The sequence below is a fragment of the Theobroma cacao genome, chromosome 2, assembly GCF_053813885.1.
Source record: "Theobroma cacao isolate CCN51 chromosome 2, ASM5381388v1, whole genome shotgun sequence".
NCBI classification, from domain to species: Eukaryota; Viridiplantae; Streptophyta; class Magnoliopsida; order Malvales; family Malvaceae; genus Theobroma; species Theobroma cacao.
The window spans coordinates 8,007,346-8,022,362 of record NC_142640.1 but is presented as its reverse complement, the minus strand read 5'-3'; the positions used below and the strand labels follow the sequence as shown (position 1 = coordinate 8,022,362).

At 34.9% G+C, this 15,017-nt stretch overlaps 3 protein-coding genes across 3 annotated transcripts; 1 reads left to right on the top strand and 2 right to left on the bottom strand.

Moving 5' to 3' along the window:
* Nucleotides 1-53: 53 nt before the first annotated feature.
* Nucleotides 54-1,934, top strand: PDE191 (Mitochondrial transcription termination factor family protein). The gene is made up of 2 exons (XM_007043060.3): nucleotides 54-212; nucleotides 799-1,934. The coding sequence occupies exon 2, from the start codon at nucleotides 801-803 to the stop codon at nucleotides 1,797-1,799; it is 999 nt and encodes a 332-aa protein (XP_007043122.2). The 5' UTR covers nucleotides 54-212; nucleotides 799-800; the 3' UTR covers nucleotides 1,800-1,934.
* Nucleotides 1,935-2,470: 536 nt separating this feature from the next.
* Nucleotides 2,471-6,060, bottom strand: LOC18608397 (putative L-type lectin-domain containing receptor kinase S.5). The gene is made up of 2 exons (XM_018115689.2): nucleotides 4,645-6,060; nucleotides 2,471-3,741 (listed from the first exon to the last, which is right to left on the bottom strand). The coding sequence occupies exons 1-2, from the start codon at nucleotides 5,915-5,917 to the stop codon at nucleotides 2,909-2,911; spliced, it is 2,106 nt and encodes a 701-aa protein (XP_017971178.2). The 5' UTR covers nucleotides 5,918-6,060; the 3' UTR covers nucleotides 2,471-2,908.
* Nucleotides 6,061-6,525: 465 nt separating this feature from the next.
* LOC18608396 (protein VACUOLELESS GAMETOPHYTES-like) lies at nucleotides 6,526-9,191 on the bottom strand. Its single transcript, XM_007043058.3, has 2 exons — nucleotides 8,407-9,191; nucleotides 6,526-6,727 (listed from the first exon to the last, which is right to left on the bottom strand). Exon 1 carries the CDS (start codon nucleotides 9,154-9,156, stop codon nucleotides 8,434-8,436), a length of 723 nt encoding a protein of 240 aa, XP_007043120.1. The 5' UTR covers nucleotides 9,157-9,191; the 3' UTR covers nucleotides 6,526-6,727; nucleotides 8,407-8,433.
* Nucleotides 9,192-15,017: the final 5,826 nt, after the last annotated feature.

The following is a 15,017-nucleotide window of genomic DNA, read 5'->3' as shown; positions in this document are numbered from 1 at the left end:
AGAGGTAATTTCACGAGTAAAATTGAGCAAATCCCATTTTTCAGCGGTAAACCCAGTAGCGAGAGGACACTGGATATTGGATAAGGCTTTTACAATGCCCGGAAGCTCCACTTTATCCCAGTAGCTTATGCAGCTCTAATGCCCCACAATCCAATCACTTGCCGATAGCGGTCGGGCTTTGCCTTTGGTTTTCTCTAATTCAATTTCAATAGGTAATGTTGCCCCGTTCAATCACCCCAGTAATATTTCACGTGGTTCATCAACATCAATTCAATTGGAAAGAAACAGAATAAATTCTGAAATCTTTGCTTAGGTTTCCCGTTCTCTTTTGTTATAGAATTAATTTTTGTGTTGTGTCTTTTTTTTTTCTTAAAACACTCTCTTCGGAAATCTCTGCTTTGTTTCTTGGCATCATTTACTGATTTACTCTGCTTGGTCTTGAACTTCATCTTGATTAAGTTGTAATTTTCGGTCTTATGTCTTTTTTAGCCCCCTGAATTCGTCTTCTGTTAGTCTTTTTTGTTGGTGATTACTTGTAAGAGTCCACTTGAAGGAGCTTCATTTGCTCATTGCTTAGCTCTTTTGATAATGCCAGTGAAGCTAACAGGACTACATTCTCCCCCCCCCTCCCCCAGTTAAAGTAACTGTATTTGATAACCACTCGAAGTATAAACCTTGATGTGCCTTTCAGTTTCTTGACTATAGTGCCATTGCAACATATTTTACATGGTAGCCTTGACGTCAATGTGAATTTACAATTCTAGCTAGAGATTAAAGTTTTGCTCATCTTTGAAACAGATATGGAGGTTGCCAGCAGTCAAAATGGTAGTAGCATCATGTGGTTCTTCAGAGACAAAGGTTTTGATGATAAAAGTATCAACGAAATGTTCAGAAAGTGCAAGCGCCTTCAGGGTGTCCAGAAGGAAAGAGCCTCTGAAAACTGGGCTTACCTGAAAAGCATTGGTATTCAAGAGAGAAAGCTGCCTTCTGTTGTTTCCAGGTGCCCCAAAATTCTTACCCTTGGTCTAAATGAGAAGCTTGTCCCCATGGTAGAGTGCCTTGCTACCCTGGGAACTAAACGTCATGAAGTTGCTTCTGCGATTGCTAGATTCCCTCACATAATCTCTCACAGTGTGGAAGAGAAGCTTTGCCCACTCTTGGCTTTCTTTCAAGCATTAGGGGTCCCTGAAAAGCAACTGGGCAAAATGATATTGCTAAATCCAAGGCTCATCAGCTATAGCATTGAATCTAAACTCACAGAAATAGTTGATTTCCTTGCCACCCTTGGACTTACTAGAGAAGGGATGATTGGTAAAGTTCTGTCTAAATACCCATTTATAATGGGTTATAGCGTTGACAAAAGGCTACGCCCTACCTCTGAGTTTTTGAAATCAGTAGGTTTGTCTGAGACAGATCTTCAAACACTGGCCATGAACTTTCCTGAAGTGTTGTGTAGAGATGTGAGGAAGATTCTTAGACCTAATTTTGCATATCTAGAAAGATGTGGATTTGGGGATAGAGAGAAAGCAGCTTTGGTGGCTGGCTATCCCCCTATTCTTATCAAGAGCATCAAGAATTCTTTAGAACCTAGGATTAGGTTCTTGGTTGAGGTGATGGGGAGGCAAATTGAGGAAGTAGCTAATTACCCTGACTTTTTTCGGCATGGTTTAAAGAAGAGATTAGAGTTGCGGCACAGACTTTTGAAAGAGAAGGATGTCACTTGTAGTTTAAGTGAAATGCTGGACTGCAATCACAAGAAGTTTCTACTGAAGTTTGGATTGTTTAAAGGGTTTGCCTAAGGTATTAGAGCTACATTCCAATTCTCTTTGATCTATCATTTTTGTACCGTGGCTTGATTGTCACCTTGGTCCATGAAGTGAATTTTTGTATAGGTTTCTAAGCTTATCAATGAGAAATTAAGATCAGCAACTGCAGCTTTTGGCTGAGCATATAGTAATTCTGTATTTCAGTCTGACATAAAGGTTGTCTATGAAGCCTTACGTCCATGTGGTGTTTGCTAAGTAAGTGAGTTGCCATATCTAAGAGGTATCATAACTCATAGTTCAGCACTGACTGATGCAACATCACTTGTGACGTAGTTTAAGAGTCTGTCTGAATGTTGAATTCTAAGATTCGTAAAGATCATTAATGTCCATGTCTGTTGCTTTCAGAAAACAATCTTCTCTGTTAGATTTTCATGGTTTATTCAATCAATAAACAACATTTATCATTTTTGCTAGTTTGATTTTTTAGAACATTTTGACATACTGAAGATTAGTGCTTTTTGTACCAATATGGCTATACCATTACCTGGTAATAGTTTACAGGAATTTTCTGTCTTTGAATGAGGTTATGGTGGTGCGCCTGTATGGCATTGAGTACTTTACTATTACAGCATTAAGTTTAGAACCTCAAATGCAGTAATCATTTCTTAAGAGGTTGTAAATGTGAACAACTAATTCAGAACATCTAAGACAAGAATATCTGCTAGCTTCCATTTTGAACTTCATCTGTGTTTGAGCTATTCACAGTGTGATCAAGGACATTTATACTAGAATAAATGTTAGAAATCTTAATCCAAATTTAACTTTTGGTTCAAGTCATAGCACCCTCATCTTGTATAAAAAATTAATTAGTATTTCAAAATCAACCCACTATAAAGATGTTGCAGTGCGGGACCTTGATGCTGTTACCTCTGCAACGTAAAGCCTTGAGCACCACTGCCCTGAAGCCAAAAACATCAGATTCAGGGGACTGTGTGAGAGCACTTGGGGCAACATAACCCATTGTATCAGGGACTCCAAGTAATCGAAGCTCTGCATGGAGTTGCCTTCAATTTTCCAGGGCTCACCAAAGTCAGTACTTTTAGCCGATCATAGTGGCCTACACATTCTTGAAGCTGCAGAAGTTAAGCCTGGGGATGTGTTGAATTCCTCTGCGATGTTGTTTTTACACTCCGCCGTCCAACAACATCTTGTAAAGAAAATGCCGAGCTGGAAAGCGAATTGTCAATGGAGCTAAGAGGTGTAAGAATACCAGCAGGCCATTGAAAGACAGGCTTGAATGGAGGTACATGAGGGACCGGCAAAGTTCCATTCATAATTTGGAAGATGTCCTGAGTTTGAGGCCTTTCACTGGCAATAGGATGTGAACATGCCAACCCCAGTAGTAACAACCTCTTCGCTTCATCAACCACGAATTCGTTGTTGAGGCGTTCATCCACAGCTTCTACAATTCGCCTTTCACGATGTAACATCCAAACCCAATCAACTAAAGTATAAAGATCTTGCTGGTGTTGGATCTTGATTCCAGGCCTTCTGCCACAAACAACCTCAAGCACCACTGCCCCAAAGCCAAAAACATCAGATTCAGGGGTGGCACTCCCTGTATGAAAGCACTCTGGAGCAACATAACCCATTGTACCAGGGACTCCAGATAATGCTAGCTCAGCATAGGAATGCCCTTCATTTTCCAGTGCTCGGGCAAGGCCGAAGTCACCTAGCCGAGCATTGTAGTCTACATCAAGCAAGATGTTGCTAGCCTTGAGGTCACGATGCACCACCTTTTGATCATACTCGTTGTGGAGGTAATGCAAAGCTGATGCTATGCCGGTTAGTATCTTGTATCGATGGCTCCAATTCAGAGTGCCATGGTTGGAAGCGCCATAGAGGTGGCCGTCCAAGCTGCCGTTTGGCATGAAGTCATACACCAGTAGAAGCTTCCCTTTCTCGTAGCACCAACCTTAATACAGTCCACAATCCAATCCACATAAGATGAATGATTCAGGTTTGAGATGTTACAACTTTGGTTTTTGTGAAACATGGCATTGATATTTTTTGTTGTTGTTGTTTTCCTTTTTTCTTATTTTATTTTAAGCATTTTTCTACTAATCAAGAAGTTGACTTTATTGAATCATAACAAATTATAAAAGAGTACTTATGCCTAATGATCTGAAATCTACAATGTGTGTAAACAATATTAATTTTAAAAATAAAAGATACCATATATGTTATTCTATTGAAATCGTTAAAGATAAAAGTAAGAGATGGATCGGAGATATAGAGGGTGAATGTAAAATAATATCCCATATGTGTTTTTCTTTTTCAACGGACAGATATTGCTTATGGTGTCAGGATGTTAGTTTCTGCTAATGCCGTTTACTTTCTTTTCCATGGGGAGTGGTTGGGTAGAGGGATGAGCACGTAGCATGTATATAGCAGCCATAAGTCTTTGTAAGTGATGATTGCTTCTTGTAATGCTTTCTGAATCTAGCTGCTTAACTTTGATGAAATCAAAATATAGAAACCCAATAATCCAGAAGGGGAAAAAATGAAAAAAATAAATAAAGAAAAGGAAATAAATAGAATGAACGTTGACCATGTAATCTGAAAATGACTATTCCGAATTTGGGTTTTCCTAAAAGCCACATAAATTGGTTCAATTTTATTGCTCCACCACTAACATGATGGAAGCGCCTCCAAGTTGCAATTTTTAAAGCTATCTTCAAATTCCTTTCACATGCACAAAACCGAGATAAGATGGTTTTCCTCTCTGATCATTAGCCAAACATATGGAAACCCTTTTATCTAAAATTTATGCATAAAGTAAAAGAAATTTTAACAAGAACAAAAAGAAGACATTTACCTACTAAGCGGACGAGATTTTTATGGCGAAGACGATGAATGATGGCGAGCTCAGCCAGGAAATCATCCTTGCTTTTGATGCTGTCTCTTGAGAATTTCTTGACAGCCACTTGGTTGGCGTTGTGATTGTTACTGTTGACATGGTCCTTGTCATGGAGATGGACGACGCCTTTGTAGACTATTCCAAACCCACCTTCGCCAAGCTTCATACTCTCGTGAAAATTGTTGGTGGCGTTCTTCAATTCCTTGTACTTGAACTCTCTTGGCATTCCAGGCAGCCATTTCAACTTGCCAAACTGATCAGCAGCCTCATCCGAGCCTTTTCTTCTTCTCCGGTCCACAATAATTGCCCATAGGAGGACCACGAGCAATGTCGCCACTGGAACACCTACCCCAAGACCAATCCTCAACCATTTCCGGTCTTTTCCTCTGGGCAGAATATCTATGTCCAAGCTCCATTTCAAGACACAATTCAACTGGATCTGTGGGTCACCCGTTGAACCAGCAAAACCGAAGTAGGAATCTTGTTTCAGGTGTTCCTTCAGGTTAATGGGGGCGCTGAGAAGGGGTTTTGAGGGCTTATCTTGCCCTTCTTCCACCATGTACACCTCCATCAGCTGGGACGTACCATTGTAGTCAACCCAGACCATGTAATTGGTGCCTACTTCTGGTGATAATATTATATTATCATCATCGAGAGAAGCAAACTTCTCTGATTTGACTGAGTTGATGTCAAGCGCGATATGGTTATCGTCTGGGTCGAAATCTGGCTGCCTTACGGTATCAAATTCGATAGCTACAATTTGGTTGTCGACACTACCATCGGTGGAGGCATTGGTGAGACCAATCCATTGGCCGTAACTATTGGCCGGAACACTTGAAATATTGGGGGCTATGAGAAATGCAAGGCCATGACCAGCAGTCCAGTTTTTATTCCTGAAGATGTTGATAACAAAGGCTGAGCTGAAGGAGGCCAACGTGTCGTCTGACAACCAAAGCCTGAAGGGTTTGTTATACATAATGCGGCCAGACTTGTTGTAGTGGATTGCGATCATGTCGTCGTTGGTGGTGTCAGGAGTTAGCTGAAGAGCTCCACCATGAATGTTGGATGACTCCCTGTTTAACAGGGTGAGTACTGACCGATGACTATCATCGAATCCATCATATGAGAATACTCTTTTCTTCTTAAAAGAAGCTGCTGTCGCTGTGCTTAGTTGCAGAAGGGCGAAAAAGATCACGAAGACTCTGATGGAATTTCCATTTAACATGCTCATCTTATTAAGTGCTACCTATTTCATACAATCAAAGGGTTGTGCGCAAGAAAAGTTGCAGGAAAGGCAGAGGGGAAACAAGTCGAAAAGGTGATAAAATGGACTCTCTCTCTCTCTCTCTCTCTCTCCCTCTCCGATATATATAGATATACACACAAATCTTTGAAAGTGAGAATATGATAAACGAGGATAGTCTTTGACAGGAAAAATTCTCCTTTGTTGACAAAGTCCACCTTACCATATGCCTCACTTTTGTCCATGAACCCAGCCCCGAATTTTCTTATCAAATAAAAAAATTACAATATATACTAATGTCATAGTCCTTTCTTTGTTTTTTTCCCGAGAAAGAAAACGAGATGAAGAGAGAGTTGATGGTGGAACAACCGCTGAAGTCAATCTAAATTTGGGCAGAATAGTCAATCCATTCACGCCCCGACATGAGTTGAATCTTTCATTTGTTATTTTATTCAAAACGTTATACACTGCTACTGATATTGGAAAGAAGATTACGAATCTTCTTAGCAGGAGGATAGCTTAACTAATACATCGTAAATACGCGGAAATAACTTTTTTCAATTTTTTCTAGTTGAAGTTAATTCTGACCATACCATACCATACCATACGAGGACATAATTAAAGAAACGACATCGTATATATTGAATGAATTAGAGATAATTCCGCAGCCTTTTCTTACCTTCAAGCCCCTACGTCTTCTCTATCCTCTTCAGGCCTTTCTTCCACGACTAGTACGGATTGGAAGAATGGAACAATTCAAAGACGTATTAAATTTTGGTTCAAAGTACATCTACGCCCCTTTAATACAGAAAAATCAAGTCATTATCAAATTAACTTTGAAGGAAAAGACAAGTATATATTATTTTTATTCTTTCTTTTCTTTTTTTTTTGTCCAAGGCTTTTTGTTTACATTTACAAAATTGCAAGGTTTAATTAATTATAAATACAGTTGAAAATGTTTAAAGATAAATTACAAAAAAGACACCTTATGATTTGGAACGTGACGTTTAACTACCCTAAAGTTAAATTTGTCAAATCATATACTTATAAGAAAATGCTAATAGTCTTAATAATTTCTAACAAAGTAAAAGCTTAAGATGGTTAATTGTTAATATTTAAATCTCAGGGGCAATCTTTTTTTTAGGGAAGCCACAGGGTATTTTTTTTAATTTACCTAAGAGTTAATTAGTTTTAATGTCAATTGTCTTTAATTACTATCAAATTAAATAATTAAGTTAAATTATAATTCAATTATGCATTAAATATATTGATTTGCATATAATTTAATTAAGAAAAATTATCATCCGTGAGGGATCTTTGAAAATGAACTTACCCCATTAGTTTGAAAAATATTCTTTCATCTCTCTCGAAAAAATAACTAGCGTTAGGATTCCATTGGTCAAACTAATATTTGTTGAAAGATCACTTTAAATTCTAGAAATACCCTCATTTTATATATGTTTTAATTTTTTTTAACTCTTTTTTCATTTCTCTTATTTTTGTTTTAATCAAGAAAACCTTTTTTTTTCCATTAACCCTTAACACACGGATGTTGTTGTAGCTTTACGTTTTAAGATTTTACGGCTATAGTTGACTCATGTAAACAGAAGGGTCTGAGTATTAAAAAGTGACAATGACTCACGCAACAATCACGTATGGTTAATTAATTAGCAGCTAGCAATTTTGTCAAGATATCAAGTTTGGAATATATTAGGACCTGGACCGTTGTGCACGTTACACAAATGGACTTGTAATGGGGAAGAAACACATGAAATAAGAGCTGGACTTTGCCCTTTTTCTCACATTAATAAATGAAAAAGGTTGGGGTGGAGAAGAGAGAGAAGAAGTGGTCATGGTTGGATTTTGGAGTGAGGAAGATGGCCTGTGTGTGGTGAGATTTGAATGAGACAGTTTTTTCAGAAGAAAGATGACTTGTACTACACCTTTCTGATAATAAGTCTGCTTTTGTCGGACGGAGTGGAGACTTTTGTTTTTCTTTTTGCTGCTAGTTCTCTGGTTTATTTTTGTTTAATATCTCATTTCCTGTCAAACCAGAGTCACATGCGTGGCTTCCCATTAAGGACAGGTCCTCGAGGGCTGTTTTCTGTAGTTTGTACATGTGGACATTATTAAGATCGTCAAGAACAGATCATAGGTAAAGGTTCAACATGATATTCCTTCTTGTAGACTGTTCCAATTAAGAACAGACAGGGCAAGAATTCTAGCAAATGTTAATGATGCAGGGACAGTTCAGCTAGGCAATAATTTTATTATCATTAGTAAAAAGTCACACCAATTAAGACCTTATACACATGCATGTATCTGGGCCGAAATATTCATATACTTGAGACAGAATACAGTGACACCCTTTCAAACATATTAGAGCACCATTAATACGAAACTTCTTTCAGACTTAAGCTCATAATTACATGTAAAATAAAGCAATAACACGAGCTGTGTAGATGTAGTAAGCTTACTAGTAATTTCATCTTCTGACCCCTTTATTATTTGGACATAAAACCTGCCACAACTGCAGCAATTATAGCTGTAGGATCGCCAAGAATGGCAGAGACAATAAGACGAACAGCGCCACCAGCCATCTGACAACATTTCTTTATCGTTCCCCCTCTTCCCCCATGATGGTTTTTCAGTGTCCCCTTGAGGCTTGGAATCGTGGTCTGCATCTCTCTGACCTTGTTCTTGTCAGCATTTAAGTACATGGCTTGCCAACTTTCAACTAGCAACTCTTTAACACATGAGACATGAAGATTATAACTCTTGCATTGAGACCTGTAAGACCAACCAGGTCCTTTGCCACCACAGCGATGGCAGGATCTGGAAAGCTTGAGGCAGAGGTAAAGATTATGTTCTCCATCATCCAGGACTTGAGGGAGGTTTGCACAACAAGGATGAAGATCAAAATCGCATCCCTTGCAGTGGTAGACAAAGCCTAGAACATCATTCCTACACGCATCACATATCCTCATCTGTTCCCCTGGGGGTTTATAGTAGAATTGGAACTCACATTTTTTATAAAAGGGATGAGTAATGGTGGGGGATGGCATAGCACATGCCTTGTGCAAATCGAACTCACATTGCTGGCAACTATATTTGAGGCCAATGCCAGCTTCTTTACAGCCATCACAGTTGAATGGTATCTCTGTGTATTCAAGCTTTAGTTTGTGCTTTGGATGGATTGGATGGGGGATTTCTTTGTGGATCTTCATGGGATTTTTGTTTCTTCACTTTAATAAGCTGTGGTGAGACAGGCATTGCTTATATAAGGCGGCAGATAGCTTAATTTGTTTTGTCTTTGAATAGCTAAAAAGGGGTTTTTGAACAGTCTTCTCGATAGATACTTTGCTTAAGTTTCACAAGTTGAGAATAACTTAGTTAAGTTGATGCAATGATTACAATTCCTGATGAGGAGAGTTGAATGAGGAACCAAGAAAGGATTAGGTGGAATCTAGTACCTTTGGTTGAATAATAGTGTAAGCTATTGTCATAAGCATTCCTGTCTCAGAAGTTAAAAACTCAAAATTTGTAGTCATCCCCATCTAAATTAGACCATGCTGTCCTCCTCTTTCATGTCCAATTATTGATGTAAACAAAATCAGATTTCATCTCAATTTGGGAAACTTAAACTTGAAAAAGTTGGTAACAGGGCACACAGCCATAGCAAAACTAATGTAAGATGAAATATAACTCACAAGTTTTGAGGTTTGGGCTGGTATCTGATGTCAAATTTTTTTACAATTCATGAATGAATTCAAGTTTCTAATTTTGGAAAGTGATTCCTTTGATTAAATTCTCCTATACTCTTCTCCTATACTCTTCCGTCAAAACGTACTACAAGAGAATAAAGGAAGCAGTGTTCCAATAATTCAGCTGACCCCAACAACAGGAGTTTTATGAGTCAAATATTGTCCCACTCTCTTCTCTTTAAAGGTTAAAAGGGTATTCAACAAAATAAAAAGAAGCAGCCTGGATTATTCGGATGGCATCACCAGCTAGGGACTGGTCTGATCAGCTCTCTCAAACGCGTATGCCATCTGGCATCGAGTTTTCAGGTAGAATAAAATCCTTTTCTTTTTTTTTTTTTGATTTATTGCAAAAGCCACATCCATCAGTCTGGTTTTAATAATTAAATAGACGTTGTTTTTAGGCATTTTGGCCTTGCCTTGTCTGGTCTGTCCTGTTCGTGGTCTCATTTGCAAGACAATAAGCTACAACAAAAAGTGAGGTCAGTGGCCAATGGTCTAATGTTTAAGCGATGCATGCAGTCATACAATGCAAATGTGATTATCAAACTAGGAATGAAGCAGCATATAGCTAATAAATGGAGATTGAAGAATCAAAGGACGGTTGTCTAGTGTTGGAAATCCTCCTCCGTTCATAGACCTACACAATTTCTATCACACTTCCCTTTAATTTGTTTTCTCTTTTACTTTTCTCTTTTTTCCTTTTGTTTTATTTATTCTTGTTTTCTTTTGACTGTTTAATGATGGAATAAAGCAAAATTTGGTCTTGTAAGAAGGTAGCAACCAACAACCAAAGCATGACTGATCAAACTCCTTCTAGTTGTCTTCATGAGATTACAAAAAAGAAAGATCTTTGCTTTGTTAAAGTGGGTTTGCTTGCAACTTTTATGGTTAGCAAACTGCCATCAACAGCCACAGCAAAGTGACAAATTAGGATAATTTGAAACTAGTTTCTTAACAAGAAAGGCAGCATTAAGTGATAAAGGGATTTTTTTTTTTTTTGATTTAGGAAAGGGATTTGCATCTTGTTCATTAAATAAGAAGATTATGCACCAACCAATAAGCTAAATGCTCAAATACATAAAAAAAATTTGAATTGATGTCTTTTATTTGTTTTTAAGATATATATGATTTAACTAATACTATTAATTATTAATCTTTCGATGAGAATAGTCAAAGATCCACTATAACTTATTATACAAAAGAATTGGATCATATTTAGTTTAATTTTAAAAAAACTTTTATACTTTAATTTCTCAAAAAATGAATTTTGTTAAATAAATAATTGATTCTTCCTTTTTTTTAATGAGGAATATATATTTATTTTTGGAAGAGGTAAATATTTTTTATAAAAAGTTAGAATTGGAAAACTTTGTATTTATGGACAACTAAACTTATTTAAAATATAATATCTAAAAAAGTCTTTAAATTATTTTAAAAATTTTAAATAAACTTTCATATTTTTATTGTATTCAATTAAATCTTTATATTTTTATTTTAGCCAAATAAACCTTTAACTTTTATTTTAAGTTAAATAAACTCTTATGACTAATCAAAATACCATTTGTCTTTTTATGTCACGTAAAGCTAACGTGGTATATTAACATGTTATAATTGATGATAATTAGATATGTTGACATATTATAATTGATGATGATGTGATATGATAACACGACCAAGTGATATTTTTCACCTTTCACAACAATCTCATGTAGATATAAAATAACTAGTGTCATTTTGACTAATAGTAATTAATCAACTATTAGTCATAAGAGTTTATTTGATCCAAAATAAAAATTCAAAGTTTGATTGAACGTAATAAAAGAATAATGACTTATTTGAATTTTGTTGAATAATTTAGGTACTTTTTTTAGTATTATGCCTTATTTAAATACTTGAAAGCAAAATATTAAACTTGTCATAATCACTTGAATTTTCATGTATAATTATAAATTTGAAAAAAAATTAATTCAATGAAATATATTAATTTAGGAATACAATACTATAAACATTTCATAATTTCACTTTTTGTTTTATAAATGCTATATTAAATCAACCCTTTGAGCCATCTATTTATAATAGTGATTAGGAGACGGATTAATCAACAACTTAAAAACACTTAGTATATTTTGACACAAAAGAAAAATAAATATTTGCAATTTATTTAGTGCCTATTTGGTCTTTGAATTTATTTTTCTAGTGGTAAATATTCTGTAAAAGTTTTAGATTTAGTTTTATTTGCATATTTATCTAGATTTATAAATAATCTAGGATTAGTTGGTAATTGAATTTATTACTAACTCAAATATTAGGAATCTAGAGTAAGTTGTGTCAATTTTTTTTTTTTGATGATTTTGATGATTTCCCTATAAATTATAATAACTAATTGTCTTGAATTATTAGCTTTTGAGTAAAAAAGATTTTTGTTGGGATTCATTGTAAATTCTTTTGTTGAGTATCATTGTTAGGATGTGTTTTTCACAATTTTGAACACTTTATCTTTTGCTTTGAATTATTGTGCATATCTAGAAAAGGTTTATTAATATAAAATTTAAATTATGTCATGAATTCTAAAATTTACTTGATTCTCTCTCAAGGCGAAATCCTAAGTAATACTTAGTTAAATACATGATTTAGGCTATCTTAAGACCGTTTAAGCCTAAAAAGCCTACCCTGTTATATATTTATCCCCAGTATACTCCTTTGAGCCTAAGTTTCCTTTTCTTTGTTTAACTACATAATAAAAACCTTAGCTTTAGAATAAAATTTTCAATTTTACAACATTCACTCCTAAACATGTATATTTTTTTAGAAATATATATTGAGCTAAATGCATATGGTAGAAAGGTGATGTTGAAGTGAAAAAAGTTCAAAACACACCCCATTACCTACAATACAAAGAAAGTAAGTTTGGAGGTGTGTAATTGTGAGAAAAAAAAAAAGAGAAAAAAATGTGTTGAACAAAAGAAAAGTTCAAATGTAGAAGAAAATGTGTTCTTGGAGAAGGAAAATAGAGCTTTATATAGGTCCTAAAATAATTATGTGCTTGGGTGATTTGAGCCATATTATTATCATGTATCTTACTTGGATAAGCTTATTAAAGACCTATTGATTCCTAGCTCTGTGTTCATCTATATTAATGGAGAGAGAGATGAAAAGTAAATCTATGAAGTTCGAGTACTAATTTGAAATTTGTGTTGGCATAAACTGATTCGAATGTCATGATATTCTTAATAAAAGATTTCACACACACACATGGAAATCCATTCGAGAATGAGCTTGCATTGGAATTGAAACATGAATTTGAATAATGCCTATATTTTTCCTTAAGTTAATAATTGATAGACATACTTTTAAAGAAATTATAGGAAATCATTAAGTTGGTGCACTTTATCTCTAATAGTAACTATATTTATTTTGTTTCACTATTTGACATTGATTTTCATAAGTTAGTTTATTTTCTATGTTTTGGTCAAGAACTAGCAAAATATTAAGTTTAGAGGTGTGATAACGATATAGAGTTATTTGGATTTAATTTTAATAGTAATTTAGCTTAGTGCTTATGGTAATACATAAAAATTAATAGGTTTTATTTAAATTATTTTAAATTAAATAATTTAGATGAGTCAATCTAATCTTAATTAATTTTATGCTTAATTTGGTGTTAATGTGATTAAGATAAGTTGTTTTTGATTTATTTGTACTTTTGTAGGTGTTTAATGGAGGAAGAATTTTAATGGAAGAATGAGAGCAACTTCAAGGTGCAAACCTTCACTGCATATATTTTGATATTTCGATCATAACTCTCTTCACAAAACTCCAAATGAGATGATTCTTAAACCATTGGAAAGCTGAGACAAAAAGCTACAACTTTCATGTTTATTACTTTACCCATTTCAGCTTGAAAGATAGTCAAACATCTTATTGAAGTTGAAGTACTGTAGTAGTCCTAGAGTAATTACAATTTCTACTAATTAATTGGTCAAAGCCGTAGCTTTGGTGGAGGTAGGCCGTGGCTAATGTAGGCTGATGAGGAAATTCTAGTTGGAATTGAATTCATTCTTCACCTAACTTGGCCTAACTTCAAAGCCCTAAAAATAATCTTTTGGAAGACTTTTAGAGAGGAACGAAACACTAGATTAAAAGTTGAAAATCAAGCCACAAAGTCATTGCCTTATAAAAGCAACCTTTCGAAATTCTTTTAGAGAGGAACGAAACACAAGATTAAAAGCTGAAAATTGAGCCACAAAGTCATTGAAGCTGAGAAGAATTTGAAAGATTTAAGAAAATTTAGAAAATCAAGATTACAATTCTTGGATTCTATTATCTTTTTGTTATTCTTTTATTTTCTTCGTTTGATTTTATTGTTTAAATTTAATTTAATGATGATGTGTGTCACGACCCGGAACTCCCATCGAGCCCGTGACAACCGCCGCGACGTCTCAATTTACATTCATTACCCGGAATGTCAACCGAGACCCCGCAAGGCTTTAATATCAGCTTCTCATTTCCCCTGTGGGTAACTGTTTCCAAATACCACATTTTAAAAGATTTTAAACTGTTTCCAACTTAAACAAATGAAATAATAATTTCCGTCTCACAGGGGTATTTTTGTCATTTATCCCAAAAATCTCAAAAATCATCTAAAAATATAGTATGTAAGTGGAAAACACATATTTCTTAATCAAAAACAATTTTGGATGTCTAAAACATTCGTTTAAAATGAAATTATGACTGTTATAATAAAATAAAAATATTCAATAAAATATTCAATTTTCACATAAAACGATATTTTAAGAACACTGCATAAATAATTTTTATAGCGTAAAAGCAAAATAAATTCTTACATACCGTAATACAGATAACCAAAGTATAGAATTTAATTTACAGTGACACGTGGGCCCACGAATGACCAAAAGTATAAAAAGAAATGAACCTACAGTCTTTGGATGTGGCAAGTTCAACTGTAATCCTTGCCGATATCAGTTATCTACAATCTATTCTGAACCTGAAATGGGTGGAAATGAGGGTGGTGAGATTATAAAATCCCAGTGAGTAAACAAACATCACTCAAAATATCTAAAGTCGAGTAAAAGGAGACTATTAAAACATTTCATCAAACTGTAATTTATCATCTTTCAACTTATTTCAACCAAATGAAATCAATTTATTTAAAGCAAGTAATCAATATGGCTTATGAATTTCTTAAAAAGCTTGGCTCATGCCAAAAATTATTATCATACTCAGTTATTTGGGATACCTTGGCCGAGGGCTATCCCAACTGAGTCCGCCAAGGCTATTAGAAAGTCATGTTTTTATTTTGAAAA

What these genes read in the sequence shown, in the direction of transcription:
- PDE191 (XM_007043060.3), top strand. Translation starts at nt 801, where the DNA reads ATGGAGGTTGCCAGCAGTCAAAATGGTAGTAGCATCATGTGGTTCTTC.
- LOC18608397 (XM_018115689.2), bottom strand. Translation starts at nt 5,917, where the DNA reads ATGAGCATGTTAAATGGAAATTCCATCAGAGTCTTCGTGATCTTTTTC. An exon ending in AAATCTCGTCCGCTTAGTAG is followed by an intron (nt 3,742 to 4,644) that starts GTAAATGTCTTC and finishes GACTGTATTAAG; the next exon opens with GTTGGTGCTACGAGAAAGGG.
- LOC18608396 (XM_007043058.3), bottom strand. Translation starts at nt 9,156, where the DNA reads ATGAAGATCCACAAAGAAATCCCCCATCCAATCCATCCAAAGCACAAA.